Source organism: Gekko japonicus, unplaced genomic scaffold, assembly GCF_001447785.1.
Source record: "Gekko japonicus isolate JY-2015 unplaced genomic scaffold, Gekko_japonicus_V1.1 scaffold2236, whole genome shotgun sequence".
Classification (NCBI taxonomy): domain Eukaryota; kingdom Metazoa; phylum Chordata; class Lepidosauria; order Squamata; family Gekkonidae; genus Gekko; species Gekko japonicus.
The window spans coordinates 124915-152588 of NW_015176518.1; the positions used below are offsets into that span (position 1 = coordinate 124915).

Consider the following 27674-nt stretch of genomic DNA (forward strand, 5'->3'; position numbering starts at 1 on the left):
CTGGAGGTTGCACCCCACCAATATTCACTGTGGGAAAATTGATTCAAGTCCAATTACAGTCCACAGATTTGCTTCTTCTTTTTGTTTCTTTATTTTACGTCACGCAGTGCTGCTGCTGCTGCTTCCAACAAACTGTCATGCGACTACAGATTTCCCAGCTACACAATCTGTTTCCCTCAATGCTTTGTCAGGTCACTTTATACTTGGAGCCCATGCTCTACATCTCCTACTCAGAATTAATCTTGTATTTTCTCGGCATCTGCATGGGCTGATGATGATGAAGCACTGAGGGAAACAGATTGTTTACCTGGAAAATCTGTAGTCGCATGACAACTGTTGGAAGCAGCAGCAGCAGCACTGCATGACGTAAAATAATAATGATAATAATAATAAGAGATTGGATTTATACCCTGCCCTTCACTACCCAAAGGAGTCTCAGAGCGGCTTACAAACTCCTTTCCCTCCCCCTCCCCACAACAGACACCCTGTGAGGTAGGTGGGGCTGAAAGAGCTCTGGCAGAAACGGCTCTTTTTCAAGAAGAGGAAGAAGAGATTGGATTTATACCCTGCCCTTCACTACCCAAAGGAGTCTCAGAGCGGCTTACAAACTCCTTTCCCTTTCCCTCCCCACAACAGACACCCTGTGAGGGAGGTGGGGCTAAGAGAGCTCTGACAGAAACTGGTCTTTTTCAAGGACAGCTCTGGTCAGAACTACGGCTTGCCCAAGGTCATCCAGCAGATGCAAGTGGAGGAGTGGGGAATCAAACCCATTTCTCCCAGTTTAGAGTCCACACACTTAACCACGACACCAAACAAAAAGAAGCAGCAGCAAATCTGTGGACTGTAATTGGACTTGAATCCATTTTTCCACAGTGAACACTGGTGGGGTGCAACCTTGGTTGAGTCACTGTGGTCCATTTGTGGCTGGAACCAGCTGGAGGTTGGCACCCCCACACACTGAGCTGGGCACGCACACGCCGTGTCTACCTTTGGCTGCTTCTATAAGGATCCTCAAACCGTCGTGTTCCACCACAATCATCTTGGCGTGGTCATGGGCGTGGCCAAAGGGCACCCGGATGTCATCGTCAAATGTCAGGATGCGCAGCCCCGAGCAGGCCTCCCGGACGACATCGGCGCGGTCCCCATGTCGGACGATGGCCCCAGCCAGAAGCTGGAGGATGCCGCCTTTCACCAGGTCTTGCCGGTTCTGCTCGTGCTTCAGGCAGGCGTAGCGAATGCCACGCACCGCGGCAAGGGTCAGTTCAGCATCGTCCCGGCTCTCCCGCAGCACTCGCAGCAACAGCTCCTGCCCGGAGGCATCAAGGAGGTCAGGCTGGCCATCCATGAGCGCAGAGAGGGCATTGAGGGCTTTAAGCAGCGAGCACCTGTCTTCAGACGCCAGCCGACAAGCCGCCAGCACAGCGGGGTAGGCCCCTTTCTGCCCCGCCAGGTAACGGACTGCCAGTTCCTGTCTGCACTGCTCGGCAAAGCTGACTAGAAGCTCATCGACTTTGCTAGAGTCAGAGTCAACCACAGCTTTCTGGAGGGAGTCCAACGTCTGCGGAAGGAAAAGAGAAAGAACCTATAGATTACAGCTAGGGAGGAAACCAGATTTTGCAAGCTGGTCTGATTAGAATCCCCTCATTCCCGTAGAATACTGAATACCATTTACGTTAGTTAAAAAAATCAGACGCCATTAGCCATAGCATCTCTTGATGCCGTGATCTAATTTATTACGGCAAGAGCCAGTAAAACAGTACAATTCTGATATAAGAAAGATTAAAACAACAATAACATAGCAATAATATAAAAACATTAACAAGATAAAATTAATAAAATTAGTAAAATAAAATAATGTTAATAAGAGAATCATACAATTTTTTCAGCTAAAATAAGTTTACGTTTCCTAATAGCTAAGCAACAAAATTTTGCCACAGCGTAAGTCACTGAGCTCTGAACGTTTTCTAGGAGGAATTTATGAAGGACTTCTGGCCTGAAGTCAAGATAAGACCGCAGAGGGCTAAATCTAGACAGAAGGGGTAGTATAAGATGGTCTCGGTCCTCCTGATAGAATCTGCAGAACAGGAGGACATGACTAACTGATTCCACCATATTAGCCATGCATTGGAAATCGAGTGAGTTTACCTTGATGCACAGAAAGCTTTTGGACATTTAGAATGAGACTAATGATAGACAGTTAAGAAAATTGTTTCTGTTTGGTTTCCTATCTTAGAACATTTATCTCAACAAGAGGAGATACCGAGTATAATTGATAAGTTACACCTTTGGTAATATGTTCTCTGCTTATCTGCAACTGGAAATTCAAAACAAGTTAGGATTCTCCATACATCATAAATCATTCAAATATATGGGAGTTACTATCCCAAAGAATTTAAATAAACTACAACAGCTAAACTTCCACCTGGTTATTCTGCAAATAAGAAGAGATATTAAAAGATGGTCCCAGTTACAGCTGACAATCATGGGTAGAATCAACACTATCAAAATGATGGCACTCCCAAAATTAAATTACTTCTTTCAAACGCTTCCCATATATATCACATCAAGGGACCTCGCCCTTTCCCAGACAGCCCCCCATCCCCAGATCTCCCCTCACCTGCAGAATGACATGCTTCTGTTCTTGACCATTCTCAGGGACAGGATTGGGGGCTACTTTCACTATGTTGCTCAAATCCACACCTGGAGAAAGCAAGAGAGACAGAAAAAGAAGACTGCATCAAGGTCCACAAACAATTCTTCTCACTTGACCCCATATCTCTGCCCCTCCCCCCGGTGGTTTATTTACAGAATTTGAATCCCATGACTGAGAAGGCCGTCTCTGGAACACACTCTCTGCAGCAGTGATGCTCTGTATTGGTGCTTGCGGGGCCACGGTGGGAGGGCTTCTAGAGCTCTGCCCCCACTGGTGGAACCTGGGTTTTGGCCACTGTGTAACAGAGCATTGGACTGGATAGGCCATTTCCCTGATCCAACATGGCTTCCCTTATGTTCTTATGCCTGAGGCAGTGATGCGCTGTAATCTTGGTGCTTGGAGGGCAGCTGTGGGAGGTCTTCTGGAGTTCTGGCCCCACTGTTGGATCATCTGATGGCCTCGGGGTTTTGGCCATTGTCTGACACAGAGTGTTGGACTGGAGGGGCCATTGGCCTGATCCAACATGGCTTCTTTTATGTTCTTATGTCTGAGGCAGTGATGCTTTGTAATCTTGGTGCTTGGAGAGCAACAGTGGGAGGGCTTCTGGAGATCTGTCCTTGCTGGTGGACCTCCTGATGGCACCTGGGTTTTGGCCACTGTGTGACACAGTGTTGGACTGGATGGGCCATTGGCCTGATCCAACATGGCTTCTCTTATGTTATTATGTCTGGAGCAGTGATGCTCTGTATTCTTGGTGCTTGGGAGGGGCGACAGTGGAAGGGCTTCTGGAGTTCTGGCCCCGCTGGTGGACCTCCTGATGGCACCTGGGTTGTAGCCACTGTGTGACACAGAGTACTGGACTGGATGGGCCACTGGCCTGACCCAACATGGCTTCTCCTATGTTCTTAAGTTGCACATAAATACATTTTACACATATCTTAGTAAAGCCACTTGGCTCTTGCAGGCATCTTCTGGCACAGCGCTGGCTGTTCAAACAGTGATCTGGGCCAGCGGTTCTTCGACCCACCATCCTCCACCAAGCACTCAGCCACAGTAGACACTGTGCTCCCACCACCAAACCAAAATAAGGACATAAAAACAGAACTCCAGACAAGGTATCCTTTTTCATGATACTTGCAAATGAACCACAGGTATCAGGCATACCTTCATACAGGGGTCATTTCATAGAAGAAGAGGTGCAGGAGCTCATTAAGACTCACACAACCACTTTTAACTTTAAAAGGGGTAATTTTTCTGATATGAGGGGACATGTGGGGAGGAAACTGAAGGGAAAAGTAGAAAGAGTCAAAACCATTGGGGAAGCTTGGAAACTATTTAAAACTACGATTCTAGAAGCTCAAAAAAAATATATTCCGCAGATTAGGAAAGGCACAAACAGGTATAAGAAAAAGCCTACATGGTTAACAAACAAAGTAATGGAAGCTGTAAAAGGTAAAAAAAATTCCTTTAAGCGGTGGAAAGCTAGTCACAGTGAGGCTGATAAAACGGAACACAGGCTATGGCAAATAAAATGCAAGTCTGTAGTCAGGCAGGCAAAAAGGAAATATGAGGAGCATATAGCAAAAAATGTAAAGACCAACAATAAAACTTTCTTCAAATACATTAGAAGCAGGAAACCAGCCAGGGAGGCAGTGGGGCCCTTGGATGACCAAGGTGTAAAAGGAGTACGGAAGGATGATAGGGAAATGGCTGAGAAGCTAAATGCATTTTTTGCCTCCGTCTTCACTGTGGAAGATGAGAGGTGCTTGCCCACTCCAGAGCCGCTGAGTTCGGGAGGGGTGTTGAAAGACCTGAGTCAGATTGAAGTGACGAGAGAGGAGGTCCTAAAACTGATAGCCAACTTAAAAACTGATAAATCACCAGGCCCAGATGGCATACATCCAAGAGTTCTGAAAGAACTCAATTGTGAACTTGTGGATCTCCTGACAAAAATATGTAATCTCTCCTTAAAATCAGCCTCCATTCCTGAGGACTGGAAGGTAGCTAATGTCACTCCCATCTTTAAAAAGGGTTCCAGAGGAGATCCGGGAAATTACAGGCCAGTCAGTCTGACGTCGATACCGGGTAAATTGGTGGAAACCATTATTAAGGAAAGAATTAGTAGGCACATAGATGAACAAAACCTATTGAGGCAGACTCAACATGGGTTCTGTAAGGGAAGATCTTGTCTCACTAACCTGTTAATGTTCTTTGAGGGGGTGAACAAACATGTGGACAAGGGGGATCCAATAGATATTGTTTACCTTGACTTCCAGAAAGCTTTTGATAAAGTTCCTCATCAAAGGCTCCTAAGTAAGCTCAAAAATCATGGGATAAAAGGACAAGTCCTTTTATGGATCAAAAACTGGCTAATTAATAGAAAACAGAGAGTGAGTATAAATGGGCAGTTCTCCCAGTGGAGGGGTGTAAGCAGTGGGGTACCACAGGGATCAGTACTTGGTCCACTGCTTTTTAACTTGTTCATTAATGATTTGGAGTTGGGAGTAAGCAGTGAAGTGGCTAAATTTGCGGATGATACGAAGTTGTTCAGGGTGGTGAAAACCAGTGAGGATTGTGAGGCACTCCAAAGGGATCTGTCAAAGTTGGGCGAGTGGGCGTCAACATGGCAAATGGGGTTCAATGTGGCCAAGTGCAAGGTGATGCACATTGGAGCCAAAAATCCTAACTATAAATACACGTTGATGGGGTCTGAACTGGCAGAGACAGATCAAGAGAGAGATCTTGGAGTTGTAGTAGATAACTCACTGAAAATGTCGAGACAGTGTGTGACTGCAATAAAGAAGGCCAATGCTATGCTGGGGATTATTAGGAAGGGTATTGTAAACAGATCAGCCAATATCATAATGCCGCTATATAAATCAATGGTGCGACCTCATCTGGAATACTGTGTGCAATTCTGGTCACCACACCTTAAAAAGGATATTATAGCTTTGGAAAAAGTGCAGAAAAGAGCAACTCGAATGATAAAAGGGTTGGAACACTTTCCCTATGAGGAACGGTTAAGGCGCTTAGGGCTCTTTAGCTTGGAGAAACGACGACTGAGGGGTGACATGATTGAGGTTTATAAGATTATGCATGGGAAAGAGCAGGTAGAGAAAGAGGTACTTTTCTCCCTTTCTCACAATACAAGAACCCGTGGGCACTCCATGAAATTGCTGAGCGGTCGGGTTAGAACGGATAAAAGGAAGTACTTCTTCACCCAAAGAGTGATTAACACTTGGAATTCACTGCCACAGGAAGTGGTGGCAGCTACAAGCATGGACGGCTTCAAAAGGGAATTAGATAAGCATATGGAGCAGAGGTCCATCAGTGGCTATTAGCCACAAGGTATAGATAGGGACTCTGGGGCAAGTGATGCTCTGTCATCTTGGTGCTTGGGGGGGGGTCAACAGTGGGAGGGCTTCTAATGTCCTGGCCCCACTGGTGGACCTCCTGATGGCACTGGTATTTCTGGCCACTGTGGGATACAGAGTGTTGGACTGGATGGGCCTTTGGCCTGATCCAACATTGGCATCTCTTATGTTCTTATGTTCTTATGTTCTCTAATCTGGGAGAACCAGGTTTGATTCCCCACTTTTGGACTGGGGGCCGGGGGGGGGCCTCTGCAACGTACCTGGCTGCTTCTTGCTCTGACTGAGGGGTGCTGGGAGCAGGGGGTTGGGCTTGTTGCATGAGCCCGCCCCCTGGGCTCTTTACTGTCGGAGCTTCGCTCCTGTGCGCTCCTGCAGGAAATGACCCCTGCCTTCATAGAATCACAGAGCCGGAAGGGACCTTCAGGGTCATCTAGCCCAATCCCGTGCACAATGCAGGGAATTCACAAATACCTCCCCCCCAAGCCCCCACTGACCCATTCCATGCCCGGACCCTTGTAACTGGCAGCCATAAGCCAGTGCCCTAATGTCAGGTTGCATTCCCATTTGCTGTGTGCCACCTTTTTAAAAGGGTCTGGGAGAGATCTCTCAGGATTTATCCTAAAGGCAGGGCAAACACCGTAAAACAACTGAGCTCCTGGCTGTCAGGAGCCCTTGCAAAAGTGGAAAGAAGGTGCTGGCAGAGATCCCCTATTTGCCCCTAAAGCCCTGAAGGGCCCGTAAGATTTGTAGACCCCTCCCTGGGGACCATACACCCTTTGGGAACCCTCGCAGCTCGGGAACGGGTTGTGTGTGTGTGCAGGAGACACGGGACTGAAGGAAGGCACTCCTCAATGGGGGAAGAGCCACTGACAGTCAAAGGAGACGACAGTCTGTGTCAGTCTAAGGCAGCACCATACATTCACACTTTGCCATGCTGAACTGCTTCCTTGGTCATGTGCTCCATTCCACCAGCTGGGCCTAACTCCCACTCGGGCTGAAGGCTCCCCCAGAACACACCCGAAGCTGTGGAGGAAGATCCACAGTGGGTGTGCAAACTCTCTCTCAGGGATGTCTGCCATTTATTTATTTTTAAGAAGAGAGGAGAGAAGAGATTGGATTTATACCCCGCCCTTCACTACCCAAAGGAGTCTCAGAGCAGCTTACAAACTCCTTTCCCTTCCCCTCCCCACAACAGACACCCTGTGAGGTAAAAGAAGAAGAGATTGGATTTATACCCCGCCCTTCACTACTCAAAGGTGTCTCAGAGCGGCTTGCAAACTCCTTTCCCTCCCCCTCCCCAGAACAGACACCCTGTGAGGTAAAAGAAGAAGAAGAGATTGGATTTATACCCCGCCCTTCACTACCCAAAGGAGTCTCAGAGCGGCTTTCCCTCCCCCTCCCCAGAACAGACCCAGAACAGACACCCTGTGAGGTAAAAGAAGAAGGGATTGGATTTATACCCCACCCTTCACTACCCAAAGGAGTCTCAGAGTGGCTTACAAACTCCTTTCTCTTCCCCTCTCCACAACAGACACCCTGCGAGGTAAAAGAAGAGATTGGATTTATACCCCGCCATTCACTACCCAAAGGAGTCTCAGAACGGCTTACAAACTCCTTTCCCTCCCCACAACAGACACCCTGTGAGGTAAGCGGGGTTGAGAGAGCTCTGACAGAAACGACTCTTTTTCAAGGACAGCTCTGACAGAACTATGGCTTGCCCAAGGTCATCCAACAGCTGCGAGTGGAGGAGTGAGGAATCAAACCCAGTTCTCCCAGATTAGAGTCCGCACACTTAACCAATGCACCAAACTGGATTTAAGTGGTAAATGCCAACTCCTTCTCTGCTTAAACAGACTTACAATGGGAAATAATAGATTCAGGTGGATAGCTGTGTTGGTCTGAAGCAACAGAACAAAGTCTGAGTCCAGGGGCACCTTGGGAGACCACCAATTAAAGAATTAAACTTTGTTGGTCTTAAAGGTTCCACTGGACTCAAACTTAAAAAAAAATTTTTTAAATGTTTATTGCTCAAACTTCTGAATGCCTCTTAATTCCCCCTAGTTACCAACCTGAACAAAAAATTCGTACCGGACTCAAACTTTGTTTAATGGGAAGGATAGAATACAATAATACAAGTACAACAGCATTGCTCAGAGAAGCCGTTTCCCATCTGATAATCAGACATTTGGTCAAGTCACTTGAACCCCCACTATAATAGCACCCATGTACCAAAGAATCCTTCCAAAGCTTCTGAGGAACGTTTGGGTTCCCCCAAATGCAGCTTGAAACCACTGGCTGGCGCATATTCCTGAAAAGCACAGCCATCCATGTTCAGCAAGAAGTACCTTGAGACTCAAACTGCTGGATAGCGTCAATCACTGCTTCTTCCGGTTCCATGCCAAACTCACTGATATTTTCCTGCACCACACTGTCAAATGTCTCCTGGATAATCCGTTTGGCTGCCATGTTGATTCTACACAGATCTGGATTCTTGGCCTGCAAGAGAGAAATGTGAATGGAGTTTATCTATGTTTATGCTTCTTCTTCTAAAACTGGCAATCCAAACGGGGAACAAGGTTTTCACCTAGGAAAACAAAGAACTTAAAAGAACCCTGCTGGATTGGACCAGTGGTCTACATAGTCCAGCATCCTGTCTCACACAGTGGCCAACCAGTTACTACAGTGGGCCAACAACAGGGCATAGAGCATAGAACTTATTTGTTATGAGGGCCGGATCTGACATAAATGAGACCTTGTTGGGCCGGGGCTTGTGTGCCATAAAATGTAATGCCACGTAGCAGAGATATAAACTTTATAAAGGACACAAACACAAAGGGGTTTTTTTTTTACTTAAAATAAAAACATCCTTAAAACATTAGAACTCTTGCAAATTTGTTTATTTAACCGAGTCTGATAACTGACACTTCTTGCTCTGAATTATTGCATCAAAGTGTCTGTGCGTTTGCAATCTTGAGTATGCTATTCAGGTGTGTATCTGTAAACTGCAGACTTACAACAATGCAGCAGCTGCAGAACTGGAAGAAGAAGCAGAAGACAGCCAGTTCCACTGCGGGCCTGATAGAAGCCTTCCAGGGGCCTGATCCAGCCCCCAGGCCGCATGCACCCCTGGCATAGAGGCTGAGACACTGGGATCCGGAGGTTGACTGCCTCCAAACACAGTGGTTCCCTTTAGTCATCACAGCTAGGAGCCACTGACAGATCTCTCCTTCACAAATCTGTCTAATCCCCTTTTAAAACTGTCTGTACTTCCGGCCATCACTACATACTCTTTCAGCAAATTCCACATTTTACATCGCTCATTGTATAAAGAAGTGTTTCCTTTGAACACCATCATGACAATTCTCATTCCAACATTAAACAAATAGAATGTGATATTCCAGAAATCTGTCTTCTCGTGTTTGAATGTCTCCAATGTACACCTGCCTACGAGTTGCCTACAATCAGACCCTGGGTTCAGCTAAGCTTGGGACTACCAACTCCGGCTGGCAGCAGCTCTCCAGGGCCTTGGGCAGGGAAATGCCTTCCTTAGCACCTGCCACCTGAAATCCTTGAAGGGGAAATGAAGAGGATGGATCGCAAGATTCTGCACGCGGAGAATGTGCTTTAACACTGAGACATGCTTCCCCACCAAGACATGAAGTTGCCCTTTTGGCCCATCTAGTTCAATTTTTGTCTATTAAAATCTCTACAGCAGGGGTGTCAAACATGCGTCCCGGGGCCCCCAGAGGGCTTCTATCAGACCTGCAGTTGAACTGGCTGTCTTCTGCTTCTTCTTCCAGTTCTGCTGCTGCGTCATCGTAGGTTTGCAGCTTACAGATACACACCTGTCAGTTATCAGACACTGTTAAATAAACAAAATATTTGTTGTTGTTGTTGTTCAGTTGTACAGTCGAGTCCGACTCTTCGCAACCCCATGGACCACATCACGCCAGGCCCTCCTGTCTTCCGTCACGCTCCAGAGTTTGCTTAATTTCATGTTCCTTGCCTCGATAACACTGTCTAACCATCTCAGCCTTTGCCACCCCCTTCTTTAACCTTCAATCTTTCCCAGCATCAGGGTCTTCTCCAGTGAGTGCTCCCTTCTGATTTGGTGGCCAAAGTATTTGAGCTTCAGTATCTCGCCTTCCAGGGAACAGTCAGGGTTGATATCTTTTAGGATAGATTTGATCTCCTTGCAGTCCAGGGGACTCTCAAGAGTCTTCTCCAGAAAACAAAAAAATGGCAAGAGTACTAATGTTTTAAGCATGTTTTTATTTTAAGTTTTAAAAAATCCTTTGTGTTTGTGTCCTTTATAAAGTTTATATCTCCTCTACCTGGCATTACATTTCATGACACACATGGCCCCGGCTAAACAAGGTCTCATTTATGCCAGATCCGGCCCTCATAACAAATGAGTTTGACACCCCCATTCTACAGTCTTTTAGTCCAGAGGTGTCTGTTTGGACTGATCGGAAATCTCCAGCATCTCAGATTAGGCATTTTTCCAGACTGGAGATGCGACAACCCACGGGAAATAATGAGGAGGAAAAATTCCAAAGTACTTTTAACAACTTCTTAATGGGAGAACTGGGAAATCTGGGGGATCATTGCCCCCCCACCCCCAAAGAACCCTCCTACATTTGTTTTCCTTTTAGACTGAGTGAAACGCTTTTTAAAAACAATTTTTCGTTAAAAGTTCTAAAGGGGAGAAAAACTGCTGCATTATGCCCAAGTTGATTTTGGCAGGATGCCCCTACTTACACTGAGAGAGCTCACCACTGCAGTAGCAAAAATGCCCAAAATATCTTCCCTGGATGCAGCTCCGTGCCAGCAGCCCCTGCATAGACACCACTTGGCATTCTACCACAACCTTCTTTACCCATTTGGCTTGCCTGGGAAAGATGCAGCCTTTGCAATGAATTTGAAGCTTAAGAGAAATGGGCTTGTTTCAAGTGTACGCCAAGGGTCTGAGCTGCTGCCATGTGTTACATATTCTTTGCATGCAAAAGGTCTATTCTCCATTTAAAGAGACTCAAGTAGCAGGTGCTGTGAAAGGTATTACTCTGCCAGAGACCCTGGAGAGTCATCGTTAGTCAGAATAGGCATGCTGACTGGGTGAACTAAGTCTGATTCTGTACAAGGCAGAAGGAGAGTCCCGCTGGATCTGTAGTCCCGCTTCCTGTCTCACACAGAGGCCAACTAGTTCCTCTGGAGGGCCAACACCAGGGCATAGAGGCCGAGGCCTTCCCTGATAAGAACATAAGAAAAGCCCTGCTGAAACAGACCAATAGTCCCTCTAGTACAGTATCCTGTCTCACACAGTGGCCAGCCAGTCCTTCTGGAGGGCCAACAACAGGGCAGAGAGGCTTAGGCCTTCATAAGAACATGAGAAGAGACCTGCTGGATCAGACCAATAGGCCATCTGGTCCAGCATCCTGTCTCACACAATGGCCAGACAGTTCCCCTGGAGGGCCAACAACAGGGCAGAGAGGCCGAGGCCTTCACCTGATGTTGGTGCTGGTATTCAGAGGTTGACTGCCTCTGAACGTGGAGGTTCCCTTTAGTTCCCATGGCCAGTAGCCACTGATAGACCTCATTGGATTTGCCTAGTTCCCCCTGAAAGCTGTTTATGCCTGTGGCCATCACTACATCCTCTGGCAACGAACCCCACGTTTTTATCATTCATTGTGTAAAGAGAAGAAGAGGAGTCTCAGAATGGCTTACAATCTCCTTCCCTTCCTCTCCCCACAACAGACACCCTGTGAGGTAAGTGACGTTGAGAGAGCTCTTTGGGAACTGTTCTTGAGAGAACTGTGGCTTGCCCAAGGTCACCAAGCAGCTGCATGCAGAGAAGTGGGGAATCAAACCCGGTTCGCCCAGATTAGAGTCCATGCTCCTAACCACTACACCAAACTGGCTCTCAGAAGTCCTCAAGTCTACTTCCTAACAACTTCTTTGGATGAAGGCAGCTTCATACAGTCAGAGTTTTGCAATCAGGAGGACCTGACTCAATTCAGAAGGGCCTAAGTGGGAAAACACTTTCTCTGCTGCCTGGGTCAGTGGTCTGACTCAATCTGTGGCAGGTCACTGTGTCCCTCGCTCACTAGGCGACTCCACTGCTCTGCTTGCAGAAGGCCCTGGGTTGGGAAAGACCTCTCACCTGGTAGAGTTGCAGGCATATACCAGGAGTGGCTGAGGCTCAATGGCAGAGCAACTGCTTTGCACACAGAACATCTCAGGCTCAATCCCCAGCATTTCTAACTAAAAAGATCAGGCAGCAGGTGCCTATGTTGCTATAAGTCTACTTGTTGTTGTTGTAGTGAGGCTGGGTTTTTTTTTTGGTAGGTAGAAGGTAGAATCATTTTATTGTATATGGCCATATCAATATCAAAACACTCTCAGAAAGTTTATACATTAAATAATAAGAATAATTTTAAAAATTCAACCTCTACTAACATGTATAAAACACCTGCTAAGACCATCTTGGCCTCTAACAATTAGAACTGATAAGACCTTTAAAAATCTCTCACTTGGTTGCAACGGTACTGTTTAATTTCTTTGCTCTAATCTTTCTAGCAGCCAAGGCAAAGAAAGCCACTCTTGCAGAGATGAAGGAATCCTCGCCTGAGAGCATAAGGGCTATCTTGTCATAATCAGACAGGGGGTATTGGGCTGTCAATCGCGTTGCTAAAAATTTGGCCCTGGGTTCTGTGTATGAAGGACAGGCCAGGATACAGTGAGAAAGGTCTTCCACTGACTGACTGCATATACAGATACGTTGGTCTACTGGAGTCTTAGTGAGGCTGTTGTCAACCATTCACTAACAGCTGGCTATCACTTATGTGCTGTAAGAGAACCAATGAATCCCTCACAACCAACCGATTCCTTTCTTGGGATGCAATCAACCCTTTTAATGCATATTACTGTGTTTAAATTCTAGCTCTATTTATTGTATTGTTGGATGTGGTTCCCCACCCTGAGCTTGCTTGCGGGAAATAAATAAATAAATAGATTCCAGAGTAAACTAGCATAGGATGACTGCAGTACGATCGCTTCAGGCAGAGAGCCATGTTCATCTGTAGTAGTAGGGGGGAAAAATCGAAATAAAATGGCACCTTGAAAAGCAAGCACTTTCTCAAGGGTAACAGATAAGAGACTTAACCTACACTAAGCCCTTCCTAATGCTGTAGTAGAAGGATTTATTTCTACATAAGCATGCATAAAGCTCAGGTTGCGTGTGCATCGCATCCATTTAGGATTTATGTGTGGGTAAGGCTGCCTGCAGCATCCAGACAGAGTCCCAGAAGTGCAAAAAAAAAAAAAAGAGAGACAGCTAAGCGTACATAAATGCTAAGCACATCTTAAGCATCTTTTCCTCAGGATTGGAAAAGATCAGTATACATTCCAATCCCAAAGAAGGGCAACGCCAAGGAATGTTCAAACTATCGCACAATTGCACTCATATCACACGCTAGCAAGGTCATGCTCAAGATCCTACAAGCTAGGCTTCAACAGTACGTGGATAGAGAACTACCAGAAGTACAAGCTGGGTTTCGAAGAGGTAGAGGAACTAGAGATCAAATTGCCAACATTCGCTGGATTATGGAGAAAGCAAGAGAGTACCAGAAAAATATCTACTTCTGCTTCATTGACTATGCTAAAGCTTTTGACTGTGTGGATCACAACAAACTATGGCAGGTCCTTAAAGAGATGGGAGTACCAGACCACCTCACATGTCTCTTGAGAAACCTGTATAAGGGCCAAGAAGCGACAGTTAGAACCGGATATGGAACAACTGATTGGTTTAGCATAGGAAAAGGAGTACGACAAGGATGTATACTGTCACCTTGCTTATTTAATATATATGCAGAGTACATCATGCGAAATGCTGGCCTGGATGAATCACAAGCGGGAATTAAGATTGCTGGGGAAAAGATCAACAACCTCAGATATGCAGATGATACCACTCTAATGGCTGAAAGTGAAGAGGACCTAAAGAGCCTCTTGCTCAGGGTAAAAGTGGAGAGCGCAAAAGTGGGCTTGAAGCTCAACATCAAAAAAACTAAGATCATGGCATCCGGCCCCATCACTCCTTGGCAAATAGAAGGGGAAGTCGTGGAAGTAGTGACAGACTTCACGTTCCTGGGATCCCAGATCACCGCAGACTGTGACAGCAGCCATGGAATTAAAAGACGCCTGCTTCTTGGGAGGAAAGCGATGGAGAACCTCAACAGCATAATAAAAAGTAGCATGAACAAAAGTCCGCATGGTCAAAGCAATGGTATTCCCAGTAGTCATGTATGGCTGCGAGAGTTGGACTATAAGGAAGGCCGAGCGCTGAAGAATAGATTCTTTTGAACTATGGTGCTGGAGAAGACTCTTGAGAGTCCCTTGGACTGCAAGAAGATCAAATCAGTCAGTCCTAAAAGAAATCAACCCTGACTGTTCCCTGGAAGGCCAGATAATGAAACTGAAGCTCAAATACTTTGGCCACCAAATGAGAAGGGAGCACTCACTGGAGAAGACCCTGATGCTGGGAAAGATTGAAGGTCAAAGAAGACGGGGACAGCAAAGGATGAGATGGTTAGACAGTGCCATCGGTGCAACGAACATGAAATTGAGCAAACTTCAGAGGACGGCGGAAGACAGGAAGGCCTGGCGTGATCTGGTCCATGGGGTCTCGAAGAGTCGGACTCGACTCTGCGACTGAACAACAACAATATTGCAGTCTTCTCGCTCTGCTTACCTGGTTCCTTGGCGCTCCCAGCGACCGCCCTCTCGAACTAATAAGGCAGCACTGAAACTGCCGAGCTCCAAAAAATGTGCATCAACAGCAGCTAATTACAGCGCCTACACTAATTTTGGCCCCGCGCGGCCCCCATACAACCCCCAACTGCCGTACCCAGTGGTGTCCCCGCTAGCCAATAGAAACGCCGGCCAACTGCCATAAAAGGATGTTTCACTGCGCATGCGTCACTTTTCCACAGCCGGAACGTCAGACCTTGGCGCATGCGCGTGGCTATCCATTGGGGAAACTAAAGAGCGCGTGCGTTTTGGCGATTCGCGGGTGGGTGAATTTCCGCTTCCTTAACGCGCTCTACGAGGTGGGTGGTGGGGAGGGAAGGGAGAATTAAATACTCGTCGTTGCAGCTGGCGAGTAAATGACGAACTCCTCCTAGACAAGGCGGGACTTGTGCGCATGCCCAATGAGAGCGATCCTCCCCGGGAAAAGGCGTTAATGGGGAACAGAAACGCTCCGATTTTTTGCGCATGCGCTGACAGGGAAACAGCTATAATACGCGCATGCGTAGAAATAACTTTCCCCCCCTTTCTCTTCCCCACCCGATCTATAGAATCGCTGCACCTTCTGCAGCGGAAGCGTTCGGCAAGAAGACCGCTACCGTTATCTGCGCATGCGCTCGAGGAAGTGACGAGAAAAGGGGGTGGGCTGGTGCGCCGGGCGCATGCGCCGGGAGGCTTGTCCGTAGCTTGTGGGATTCTTTCTTGACCGGCGGTTGCTGAGGGAAGCTTGAGAGGCGGGGGTTGTCGTGGGGTAGCTAAGGGGAGACCCCTTCCCCTGGAACTGAAGCGCGGAAGAGGCTTTCCTCACCCCACAGGGTCTCGGAGAGGGGAAGAGGAAGGCCTGTCTTGGAGAGGTGGGTTGCCAGCAGACTAACGGGAGAATTCGGCCTTGGCCTGCTCCGAGGTTACCAATCTCCAGGAGGCAGCTGGAGTTCCCCTGGGATTATAACTAGGGTTGCGAGCCTCCAGGTGGGGCCTGGGGATCTCCCGCTTTTACAACCGATCCCCAGCCGACAGAGACGGGCTCCCCCGGAGAAAATGGCTGCTTTGGAAGGTGGACTCCGTGGCATCGTCCCGTGCTGAGGCCCCTCCCCAAACCCCGCCCTCTCCCGGATCCTCCCCCAAAGTCTCTCGGTATTTCCCGACCCAGACTTGGCAATCCTAATTCTAACTGATCTCCAGGCGACAGAGATCAGTTCACCAGGAGAATTTGGCCACTTTGGAAGGCGGTCTTTACGGCATCACACCCCACTGAAGTCCCCGCCCTCCTCAAACCCCGCCCTCCCCAGGCTCCACCCTCCCAAAAATCTCGAGGATTTTCCACACCCAGCGCTGGCAACCGTAGACTGTTCCTATGCTGGGATCTGCAGGCGGAGCCTCTCCTGGGCGTGGAAGCGCCTGCTGCTGCTAGCAAAGCTGGGGCCTGGGGTGTGTGGCTGGGTGGAGCCTGGGGGGGCTCCTGGGGTTACAGCCAATGTTCCCTCTAAGCCATGGAGTCGTGTGAGCAAAAATGCTAATTTGTGAGCTGCTGGCATGAAAGTTGTGAGCGAGCGACTTGGCTACTGCATAAATTAGGTTACTCTGGAGCCATCCTTCCTGAGCTAAGACAAAAATGTGTGAGCCGGAGGCTAAAAAACTGTGAGCTAGCTCACACTAACTCAGCTTAGAGGGAACACTGGTTACAGCTGGCGTTCACACCTCAGAGGTCAGTTCTCCTGAGGCAAACGGCAGCTTTGGAGGTTGGGCACCCCTGCTCTGCTCTCCTCCCAAACTCCCCCCCCCCGCTCTCCCCAAATCCACAGGAATCTCCCAGGCCAGAGCTGGCAATCTTAGGGGTACTTATTGAGTAGGGATGCCAGTCTCCAGTCGGGGCCTGGAGAGACCCTGAAATTACCGCTGGGTTGCCGGCCTCCAGTGGGACCTGGGGATCCCCTGGAATTACTCCCCGAGGACTAATTCCAGGGGATTCCCCACTTATTGAGTAAAGATGCCAGTCTCCAGGCGGGGCCTGGAGAGACCCTGAAATTACCGCTGGTCTCTGGGTGTAGGGTTGCCGGCCTGCAGGTGGGACCTGGGGATCTCCTGGAATTACTCCGCGATGACTAATTCCAGGGGATTCCCCGCTTATTGAGTAAGGATGCCAGTTTCCAGTCAGGGCCTGGGGAAGTCCTGAAATTATGAGAACTGTCAGCCATGATGATTAATAAGATCCTCCGTGGCGTGAAGTAGTAGATCTTGCTTGGGGAACCAAAAAACAAAGGGGGTGGGATGGATGGTGCTTTCATACCCTGCTTGTCAGCTTCCCAGAGTTTGACTGCCACTGGAAGAGAGACGGTGATAAGTTCTACTTACGGAGTAGGGATGCCAAGTCTCCAGTTAGGGCCTGGAGAAACCCTGCAATTACAGCTGATCTCTGCATGTAGGGTTGCCAGCCTCCAGGTGGCACCTGGAGATCCCCTGGAATTACACCTCACCTACAGACTACAGAGATCAGCTCCCCTGGAGAAGATGGATGCTTTGGAAGGTGGACTCTCTGACATTGTACCACCTTTGAGAGGTCCCTGTCTTCTCAGGCTCCGTCCCCAAATCGACAGGAGTTTCCCCACCTGGATCTGGCAGCCTTACCCTGCCGGTTGTCAGGGGGGACTCGGCAACCCTAGCCATATGGCAGAGATGGTTTAGTGGCCGCTTTGGTGGTGGACTCTGGCACTGTGCCCCACTGACGTCTCTCCCCAGACTCCACTCTCCCTAAGCTCCATCGCCCCCTTCTCCATTAATTTTCCAACCCGAAGCTGGTAACCCGACACTGAGTAAGGGGAAAGCTGGCTTATCTGTCTCAAGTAACAGCCTGATCAGCAGGCGAAGCGCAAGGAGGAATCTGGATAAGACATTTCTCGTACATATATCCTGTTTTCCTTTGTAGGACCGAAGGTGACGGATCAAAGGTGCTCGCTTGGAGGCCGTCAGAGTCAGTTCTGAGGTGAGCGCTTTGTGAAATGCCCGACCAGGCTATGGCTAAAAGATTTTGTTCGGCTTGGAAAGAGGAGGGGCTCTTCGCTCCTTGAATGGGAAACCTTGGGAGTTGCTCTAGAAATTCTGACAGGTGATCTGGGGGGTGGGGATTTTGAAGAGGAGGGTAAAGTGCAAGTAAATGTGCCCCAAAGTGGTGGAGCAGCTTGCTAGATAAGAAAGGCCAAAGTGTGTGAGGCAATTCAGCTTGGGGGGGGGGGGGGGTAACGAGATTTCCCCCTTCCTGTAGTACTTGAACTGGGGAGCACCTCATCAAGATGAGAGCAAGCAGATTCAGGATGGGTGAAAGGACAAGTGCCTCTTCAATCAGTAGATTAGAAATTTGGTGCTAGAAGTAGTGGTGGTGGCGGCTGTGGCTTTAAAAGGGAGTTAAAACACGTTGATGTCAGAGGAGAGGGCCATTGAGACCTGTCAGCCATGATGATTAATAGGCTCCTCCATGGCTTGAAGTAGTATACCTTGCTTGGGGGACCAAAAAACAAGGGTGGGTGGGTCAGATGGATGGTGCCTCCATACCCCGCTTGTCAGCTTCCCGGAGTTTGACTGCCAAAATACCATCATGGAAATACCGTAATGGAAGAGGGTTGGCGGACTAGGTCGGTGAATACTGAGTGGCTCAGGAGCCACATGGGGCTCTGTGATGTGTCTCCGGTGCCTCTTATAAGTACCGTTCCCCAGTATGGCACTTGCCCACTTCAGGAAAGTGGGCAAGGCTTTTGGTTGGAAGCTTGGTTCCTGTGTTTCCACTGTAGAAGAGGGGCTGCTGGAGGAATGGGTAAACTGGATCTCCATGAGGTGAAGGCCTCATGTCAGAGAAGGGAGTAAATGTGGTTCCCCATGTGCTGTGGGCCAAGTACCACTGAATTAGATAGACCTCTCCACTTAAGAAGTGCTCTTGTGTACTGAATCTGTTAACACCTCCCAGACACATTGGCATATTGCAAAAAACAAAGACCAATAATAAAACCTTCTTCAAATACATTAGAAGCAGGAAACCAGCCAGGGAGGCAGTGGGGCCCTTGGATGACCAAGGGGTAAAAGGAGTACTGAAGGATGATAGGGAAGTGGCTGAGAAGCTGAATGCATTCTTTGCCTCTGTCTTCACTGTGGAAGATGAGAAGTGCTTCCCCACTCCAGAACTGCTGATTTTGGGAGGGGTATTGAAAGACCTGAGTCAGATTGAGGTGACGAGAGAGGAGGTCCTACGACTGATAGACAACTTAAAAACTGATGAATCACCAGGCCCAGATGGCATACACCCAAGAGTTCTGAAAGAACTCAAATGTGAACTTATGGATGTCCTGACAAAAATATATAATCTTTCCTTAAAATCTGCCTCCATTCCTGAGGACTGGAAAGTAGCTAGGGTCACTCCCATCTTTAAAAAGGGTTCCAGAGGAGATCCAGGAAATTACAGGCCAGTCAGATGTCAATACCGGGTAAGTTGGTGGAAACTGTTATTAAGGAAAGAATGAGTAAGCACATTGATGAACAAAAACTATTGAGGCAGACTCAGCATGGGTTCTGTAAGGGAAGATCTTGTCTCGCTAACCTGTTAGTGCTCTTTGAAGGAGTGAACAAACATGTGGATAAGGGGGACCCAATAGATGTTGTTTACCTTGACTTCCAGAAAGCTTTTGATAAAGTTCCTCATCAAAGGCTCCTAAGTAAGCTCAATAGTCACAGGATAAAAGGACAAGTCCTTTTGTGGATCAAAAACTGGCTAATAGGAAACAAAGAGTGCGTATAAATGGGCAATTTTGTCAGTGGAGGGTGGTGAGCAGTGGTGAGCAGTGGGGTACTGCAGGGATCAGTACTGGGTCCGATGCTTTTTAACTTGTTCATTAATGATTTGGAGTTGGGACTAAACAGTGAAGTGGCTAAATTTGCGGATGACACAAAATTGTTCAGGGTGGTGAAAACCAGGGAGGATTGTGAGGCACTCCAAAGAGATCTGTCGAGGATGGTCGAGTGGGCGTCAACGTGGCAAATGGGGTTCAGTGTGGCTAAGTGCAAAGTGATGCACATTAGGGCCAAAAATCCTAACTATAAATACACGTTGATGGGGTCTGAATTGGCAGAGACTGACCAAGAGAGAGATCTTGGAGTTGTAGTAGATAACTCACTGAAAATGTTGAGACGGTGTGCAACTGCAATAAAAAGGGCCAATGCTATGCTAGGAATTATAAGGAAGGGAATTGAAAACAAATCAGCCAGTATCATAATGCCCCTGTATAAATTGATGGTGCAACCTCATTTGGAATACTGTGTGCAGTTCTGGTCACCACATCTCAAAAAGGATATTATAGTATTGGGAAAAGTGCAGAAGAGGGCAACTAGAAAGATAAAAGGGTTGGAACCAATGTTCCCTCTAAGCTGTGGAGTCTTGTGAACAAAAATTCTACTTTGTGAGCGACTGGCATTAAAGTTGTGAGCAGGTAATTTGGCTACTGCATAAATTAGTTTGCACTGGCGCCATCCTTCCTGAGCTAAGACAAAAATGTGTGAGCCGGAGGCTAAAAAACTGCGAGCTAGCTCACACTAACTCAGCTTAGAGGGAACACTGGTTGGAACACTTTCCCTATGAAGAACGATTAAAGCTCTTGGGGCTCTTTAGTTTGGAGAAACAACGGCTGAGGGGTGACATGATCGAGGTTTACAAGATTATGCATGGGATAGAGCAGGCAGAGTAAGAAGTACTTTTCTCCCTTTCTCACAATACAAGAACTCATGGGCACTCAATGAAATTGCTGAGCAGTCTGGTTAGAACAAATAAAAGGAAGTACTTCTTCACCCAAAGAGTGGTTAGCACATGAAATTCACTGCCACAGGAGGTGGTGGCGGCTACAAGCATGGACGGCTTCAAGAAGGAATTGGATAAACATATGGTGCAGAGGTCCATCAGTTGCTATTAGCCACAAGGTATAGATAGGAACTCTCAGTCTGGGACAAGTGATGCTCTATATTCTTGGTGCCTGGGGGGGTGGGGGCTTCTAGTGTCCTGGCCGTACTGATGGACCTCCCGATAGCTCCCGGGTATTTCTGGCCACTGTGAGAGTGTTGGACTGGATGGGCCATTGGCCTGATCCAACATTGGCTTCTCTTATGTTCTTATGCTAAAGAGAACCTCCATGCTCAGAGGCAGTTTACCTCTGAGTAGTGGTTGTTGGAGGCAACAGTATGAAGTATCCTGTTGTTCCTTTATGCTCTGCTTGGAGGTCTGTGGCTTGCCACTGTTGCAACCAGCACCAGCTGTGTTCTTATCCAATCCAGCCGATTCCCCCCCTCAAGTAGTAAAAATATAAGAACATAAGAAGAGCCCCGTTGTCCATCTTGTCCAGTGGTCCCTCTAGTCCAGCAACCTGTCTCAACGCAACAGCCAACGAATTCTTCTGGAGGGCCAAAAACACACGGACAAAAAGAAAGACTACTTTACACAGAGAGTGATGGAATTTGCTGCCAGATGATGTAATGATGATCCCAGGAATAAACAGCTTTAAAAGGGGATTAGATAAAGGCACTAATACTCTGAATTCCAGAGCCAGGAGGCAACGTGAGGGGAAGGCCTCAGCCTTTATGTCCTTTTGTTGGCTGTCCAGAGGAACTGGTTGGCAACTCTCTAAGACAAGATGCTGGACTAGATGGAGCACTGGTCTGATCCAGCAGGGCCCTTCTTATGTTCTTATCAGGGGTGACCTCGGCCTCTATGCCCTGTTGTTGGCCCTCCAGAGGATCTGGTTGGCCACTATGTGAGACAGGATGCTGAACTAGATGGACTATCGGTCTGATCCAGCAGGGCTCTTCTTATGTTCTTATGTGTGCCAAGAGGACCCTGGCTCTGGGATGCCACCTCATGTTTTTATGACGACTGTGTTGCTGCAGAACCAAAATGGCCTCTCGGCGGATGTCACAAGAGTCTTTTGATGCCGTAATACAAGCCAAGGTGAAGCGGTACCACCTGGACCGAAGCGACCCCATCGACGAAGCCCTCCATCAGCTTCGAGGTAGCCTTTCTTAATTCCCACTGGGGAGTTAAGTTGCTTCTGCTTTTGTTTCACAGCCTTCTGTTTTGTTAGATAATAACACTTACTGTTTATGAAGCACTTCTTACTGCTCAGCATGCTTTACGCACCTTATCTTCGCTTTCTCCGCCTCAGTGCTGTGAGGCAGATCAGTCCAGTGTCCCCTAGCTGGGAGTGGAGCTGCACCTGCTAGAGCGGGGGTGTCAAACATGTGGCCCAGGGGCCAGATCAGGCCCCCGGAGCGCTTCTATCAGGCCCGTAGTGGAACTGGCTGTCTTCTGCTTCTTCTTCCACTTCTGCTGCTGCTGCGTAATTGTAGGTTTGCAGCTTAGAGATACACACCTGAACAGCATGCTCAAGATTGCAACAGCACAGACATTTTGATGCAGTGATTCAGAGCAAGAGGTGTCAGTTATCAGACACTGCTAAATAAACAAAATATTGCAAGAGTGCTAATGTTTTAAGCATGTTTTTATTTTCAGTAAAAAAAACCCACAACCTTTGTGTTTGTGTCCTTTATAAAGTTTATATCTATGCTACCTTGCATTACATTACATTTTATGACACGCACGGCCCAGCCCGACAGGGTCTCATTTATGGATTCAACACCCGTGTGCTAGAGAATGGCTCGTCTAAGGCCATCTGCTGAGTCCCTGGTGATGACAAGGATTGATCTGTGGATCTTCTGGATCACAGCTCATTTTTTAGTCGCTTAGGCCTGCTCTCAAATTCATACAGCTATAACTTCCAGAGGTGAAATATTTCAAAGCTTGGGGTTTTTGATTTGTTTTTATCTTCTCTTCATCTGCTGATCTTGTTTTGGTGCTCTCTTGACTAGCACACCCCACCCACTTCACCATTGGATATAGCGATAAGAGAAGATGCTTCTTCTAGATGATGTGTAAGCATTGCTGTTGTGAAAAGGAAGGGAAATTACACTCTCCAGAAGCCGAATGTAGGTAAAAATCGGTTTCCTGACTGTTAAAGTCAGCCAACCAAAAAAGAGAACCAGCAATTGTAACACAAAAATTGGTACCGGAGATCTGAAAAAGTATTTCCTAGCCGAAGTGGGTAGAGGAGGGTGTGGATTTGTGGTGGTACGTTCTGTTTCTTAAAATGTTATTTTCATAATATTGGGTGTTGTGGTGGGCTTTTAGGCTGATCTTGCTCTTTGGTTGGTGGTCCCTCGGTAAGCAGCAGATGCCTTGTTTGCATGTCTCCCTGCAGTTCACTCGCGACCAGTCCCACGGACCCGCTATGATGATGATTTGGCTGATGACAGCGAGTACCCGCGTAGTAGTGACTGGAGAGAAGACACCCGCGAGGACTTCTCAGTGCCATCCTATAGATCAAGCAGCCCCGCTGCAGAGGAAGACGACTACTACAACAAAGGCTACAGCCACCCCTCTTCACGGAGCCGAGACTATACCCACTCAATTCCGCGGGAACGAGACTATGGCCATTCATCTTCCACCGACCGGGATTACGTCAGTCCGCTTAACAGGGACAGTGAGTACGACCGTCCAGCCTCCCGGAAACGGGAATACGACCACGCCCCTTCTCGGAAGACCCCTAGACTCCACGATACCGACTACAGCTCTTCAGAACTGCTGAGTGATTTTAGATCTCTGGAGCATTTGGGAGAGGATTATGGCACTGTACGCAGTCAGAGTAATGACTTGGAATACGGATTTGAGCTCGAAAGAGAATTCAGTCCGTCTTTGCACAGCGGGAGGGGCAAACGGGGCATGGCCACTCGGGGCATGGCTAAAAGTCGAGGGGACGTGGCTGGTCCCTTCAAGAAATGGGAGGATAAAAGGTTGTCCCTGACAGAGGATCCGTTAACAGACCCTCCCAATCGCCCCAAGCCGAGAATAATGCCTTCTAATCGCCCCCAACTTAACCTGAGACCCAATCTGGCCCTCCAGAGATTTGCCCTACGTCCTGGGATTCTAGAGTCTACACAGAGTGACCAATACGAAGAGCCCAATTTGGACCTAGTCAACCCTTCTGACATCTTTTCAACTTTTGGCATTGAAATCATTAAGTGGGCTGGGTTCCAGATGATCAAGAATGACCCAGAATATTTGGAGTTGTACCGGGTGCTCTTCTCGCTGGAGACAGAGACGTGCGCCAAGACACTGGCGTCGTTCAAGTGCTCGCTGAAGCCGGAGCACAGAGAGTACTGCTTCTCCATTGTCAAGCCTTTGCAGCATGCAGCCTTGAAGACTCCCAAGGTGGACAATGAGTTCTTGAATCTGCTTCTGGAGAAGAGGGCGATGATGACAAAGAACTGCTTCTTCCAGGTCGTCAAACCGTTCGACCAGTACATGATGCGTCTGCAGGACCGCCTCCTGAAAAGCGTCACGCCCCTCCTGATGGCTTGCAATGCCTACGAGCTGAGCATCAAGACCAGTAGCTTCAGTGACCGGGCGCAGATGGCCGCTGCCTTTGAGACCACCGTTTCTCTTTGCCGCAAATCCCTGGCCCTCCTGGGACAGACCTTCGCCCTGGCGTCTGCGTTCAGACAGGAGAAAATCCTGGCGGCAATCGGTATCCTGGAGTCCGCACCTCCACCCACCTTGTACCCCAACTTTGACACCTCGGCCTTGTTTGGGAGGGAGTACATTGAGGTTTTGCAGAACTGGATGGAGAAGAGCGGCTGCCGGGTTGAGTTAAAGAAAGAGGCTCCTAGGACATCGGCTCCCTTTCAGAGGAATGTTCCGGAAACCAGGCCTAAGCTTAAGAGTAAGGAAGCCGCTCGCAAGGATTGTGGTCATGTTTGTGCATTGGAATTCAGTCTTGGCTCACTTAGCACTTCCCACTTTTTTGTTAAAACCTTTTGGAAACTAACGAGGGCAAAAATTTCCAGCACCACCACCCCCCCCCCCCCCCCCCGGCAGCAGCCCTTGAAGCGGTGGTGTAGAAATATTCTAAATAAATAATAAACAAAGGCAGCTTGTAATAAAAAATCGCAGTCTAAAAAAGCAAGCCGCTAGACATTGTCAGCATAGAACTATCCGTAAAACAGAGCAGACGATTAAAAGCCAATTCAAGGTTTTATTAAATTGTTCAGTGGAATTTTTTAACATTTTATATGTTTTTACCAGTTTGGTGTTGTGGCTGTTCTGAGAGCCAGTTTGTTGTAGTGGTGAAGTGCGCAGACTCTAATCTGGGAGAACCGGGTTTGATTCCCCACTCCTCCACTTGCACCTGGCTGGATGACCTTGGGCAAGTCGTAGTTCTGGCAAGAGCTGTTCTTGAAAAAGAGCCGTTTCTGTCAGAGCTCTCTCAGCCCCACCTACCTCCCAGGGTGTCTGTTGTGAGGAGGGGGAGGGAAAGGAGTCTGTAAGCCGCTCTGAGACTCCCTTGGGTACTGAAGGGTGGGGTATAAATCCAATCTCTTCTTCTTCTTTATGGCGTTATGCCGCTACGTACATCACCCAGAGCCCGGCATGCGCTGGGATAGGATGATTAACAAATTTAATAAATAATAATAATAAACCCCCTAACTAAAACTTTGCATAAAAAGATGAGGGGGGTTAGCCTGAAGCTGAAAAGAAAGTAAGGGAGACACCAGGTGAGCCTAAGGGAGGGAAGGGGTTCCAAAAGGGAGGGGCCACCACAGAAAATGTCCTGTCTCTAGTCGCCACCAGCCTCACCTCTGAAGGTAGGGGCACAACAAGCAGTGGTTGAGAGGCAAATCTTAACAAGTGGACTGGGTATTCATTTATTTATTTGACTTCCATTCCGCCGCCCCCCTCCCGCAAGCGGGCTCAGGGTGGATCGCGACAACAATTTTACGACCATTAAAAACAGTCACAATAATTAACTAGTTAAAACAGCTAAACAAAGCACAGTAATTTAAAACAAGGTAGCACTATAAATGCAGAAGTGTGACGGTCTCAAACAACTGGAACAGCTCGACCGTAGCCCAGAAAATGTGGATCTTCTTAGTCTGGGCCGTGGAAAGATGGGAGAGCTTCAGCGAGGAAGGCCGAATAGTTGGGCGCCCACCACCTCATCCCAAGGCCCGGCGAAACGGCTCCGTTTTACAGGCCCTGCGGGACTGTAGTAGGCCCCACAGGGCCCTGGTCTCAGATGGGAGCGTGTTCCGCCAGGCTGGAGCCAGGGCAGAAAAAGCCCTGGCCCTGGCTGAGGCTAAGCAGGTGCCCTTTGGCCTGGGGACAACCAGCAAATGCCAGCCCGCCAAGCGTAAGGCTCTCTGGGGCACATATGGGGAGAGGCGGTCCCTCAGATACATCATTCCCAGGCAACATAGGGCTCTAAAGGCTTTAAAGGTCAATACCAACACCGTGATACTGATCCGGTACTCGATTGGAAGGCAGTGCAGTTGGCTTGGCACCAGTCGAATGCACGCCTGCATAGATGTCGCAGTCAGCAGGTGCACCTCCGCATTTTTCGCTAGGCTGAGATGGTTCCTCAGCTCTCCTGGCCCCAAGCGGTTTAGGGCCTTAAAGGTAAGGACCAGCACTTTCAACTGTGCCCGGAAACAGGTGGGTAGTCAGTGCAGGAATGACAGTTTCTTTGGGGTGCTTTTTTGCACCAGTCAGTGGGATTAAGTATCTCTTGAGTTTTAGTAATGGAAAACCAATCCCAGGAAGCGTTGAAATGAAGTGTTGTAGTTAGTAGGTTGGCGCAAGCAGTAAGCTGCATTGTATTGTATAGAGAGCCCATTTGGTGTAGTCGTTAGGAGTGTGGACTTTAATCTGGGAGAGCCGGGTTTGATTCCCCACTCCTCCACATGCGGCTGGTGGTGTGACCTTGGGTCAGTCACAAGTTCTCTCAGAGCTGTTCTCTCAGGGGCACTTCTCAAGAGACCTCTCTCAGCCCCACTTACCTGACAGGGTATCTGTTATGGGGAGGGGAAGGGAAAGGAATTGTGGCAAGTGCTTCTTGTTTGCAAGAAGCTGAATGAATTTGCTGATGAAAACGTACGTCCCGTGACCATTTCTGATCGATTGCGCCTTCATTTTTCATTCACAGTCCCGCAGCGTGCTGATCGAAAGGTCGTTGAGACGATTGAAAAGCTGGTGAGCTCTCTGTTTTCTGGCTCAATGAAGGCCAGAGAGAAAGCCGAGCTGAAGGGCAAGCCAGAATACTGGTAAATCGCTTAGTTTCCTGAACTTTTTTTTGGCAGGGGGGAGCTAGGGAATTAGACAGGGCAATTCCCCCCCCCCTTGTGTATCTTTGCAGTGACCATATGAGATAGGTTAGTCGTGTGTGCAGGAGAGAGTGAGTGAGACCCGCAAACCCAGTTTTGTAGAGGGAGCCTCGTATCACAGAATGGTGATTCGAACCTAGGTCTTCCCCATTCTGAGATGGACGCTGCATACACAGTGACTCTCTGGTCAAAACATGGTCTAACTTATCCTGCGGCTTCTATTTACGAATGTTTCTGGTTTCACAACCAGTATGTTCACGTAGTTTGTCTTCTCCTGTCTCTTGTGAGGACCCTTGTGTGCGTGAAAACATATTAATGTGATCTTGTACCCCTGGCACATTTTTTATAAAAGCAGTGGGGGTACCAAGGGCTCTCTAACCTCTGTTCCCCAGTGCGGGCGGCAGTGGAGGCTCTGTCAGAGCACTTGGCACCACGTGTATCTCAATGGCTGAGATGAGTTTTCAAACCAAGATGGGCCCGGGTAGCGGGGAAAGGCAGTCTAGAAATGTTCTGAGTCGTTCAATGGGCCACGGGCTCTGCCAGGGCCTCTTTTGCTGCTCACTGTGAGAGAGATGGCGGGCTCAAAGAGCCCTTTGTCGTGGGTGAGC

The 27674-nt window shown here is 48.2% G+C and overlaps 2 protein-coding genes across 7 annotated transcripts in view; one reads left to right on the plus strand and one right to left on the minus strand.

Moving 5' to 3' along the window:
• ARMC6 (armadillo repeat containing 6) overlaps window positions 1-14980 on the minus strand; it is a 30182-nt gene extending 15202 nt beyond the window's left edge. Inside the window, exons 1-4 of one of the 3 annotated variants that reach the window (XM_015427381.1) lie at window positions 14930-14980; window positions 8373-8523; window positions 2618-2700; window positions 988-1558 (exon numbers count right to left, since the gene is read on the minus strand). In XM_015427381.1, the coding sequence (XP_015282867.1) occupies window positions 988-1558; window positions 2618-2700; window positions 8373-8493 (775 nt within the window). In that variant the 5' untranslated portion in view covers window positions 8494-8523; window positions 14930-14980. The other 2 variants (XM_015427379.1, XM_015427380.1) reach the window with 2 other exon arrangements.
• Window positions 14981-15029: 49 nt separating this feature from the next.
• The window catches only part of SUGP2 (SURP and G-patch domain containing 2), a 38891-nt gene continuing 26246 nt past the window's right edge, over window positions 15030-27674 (plus strand). For 3 of the 4 annotated variants that reach the window (XM_015427384.1, XM_015427387.1, XM_015427386.1), the window contains exons 1-5: window positions 15030-15094; window positions 17753-17809; window positions 21742-21863; window positions 23109-24629; window positions 26889-27006. In XM_015427384.1, coding sequence (XP_015282870.1) covers window positions 21749-21863; window positions 23109-24629; window positions 26889-27006 — 1754 coding nt within the window. In that variant the 5' untranslated portion in view covers window positions 15030-15094; window positions 17753-17809; window positions 21742-21748. Of the gene's footprint in view, window positions 15095-15532; window positions 15684-17752; window positions 17810-21741; window positions 21864-23108; window positions 24630-26888; window positions 27007-27674 lie in introns of those variants that run through there. The other variant, XM_015427385.1, reaches the window with a different exon arrangement.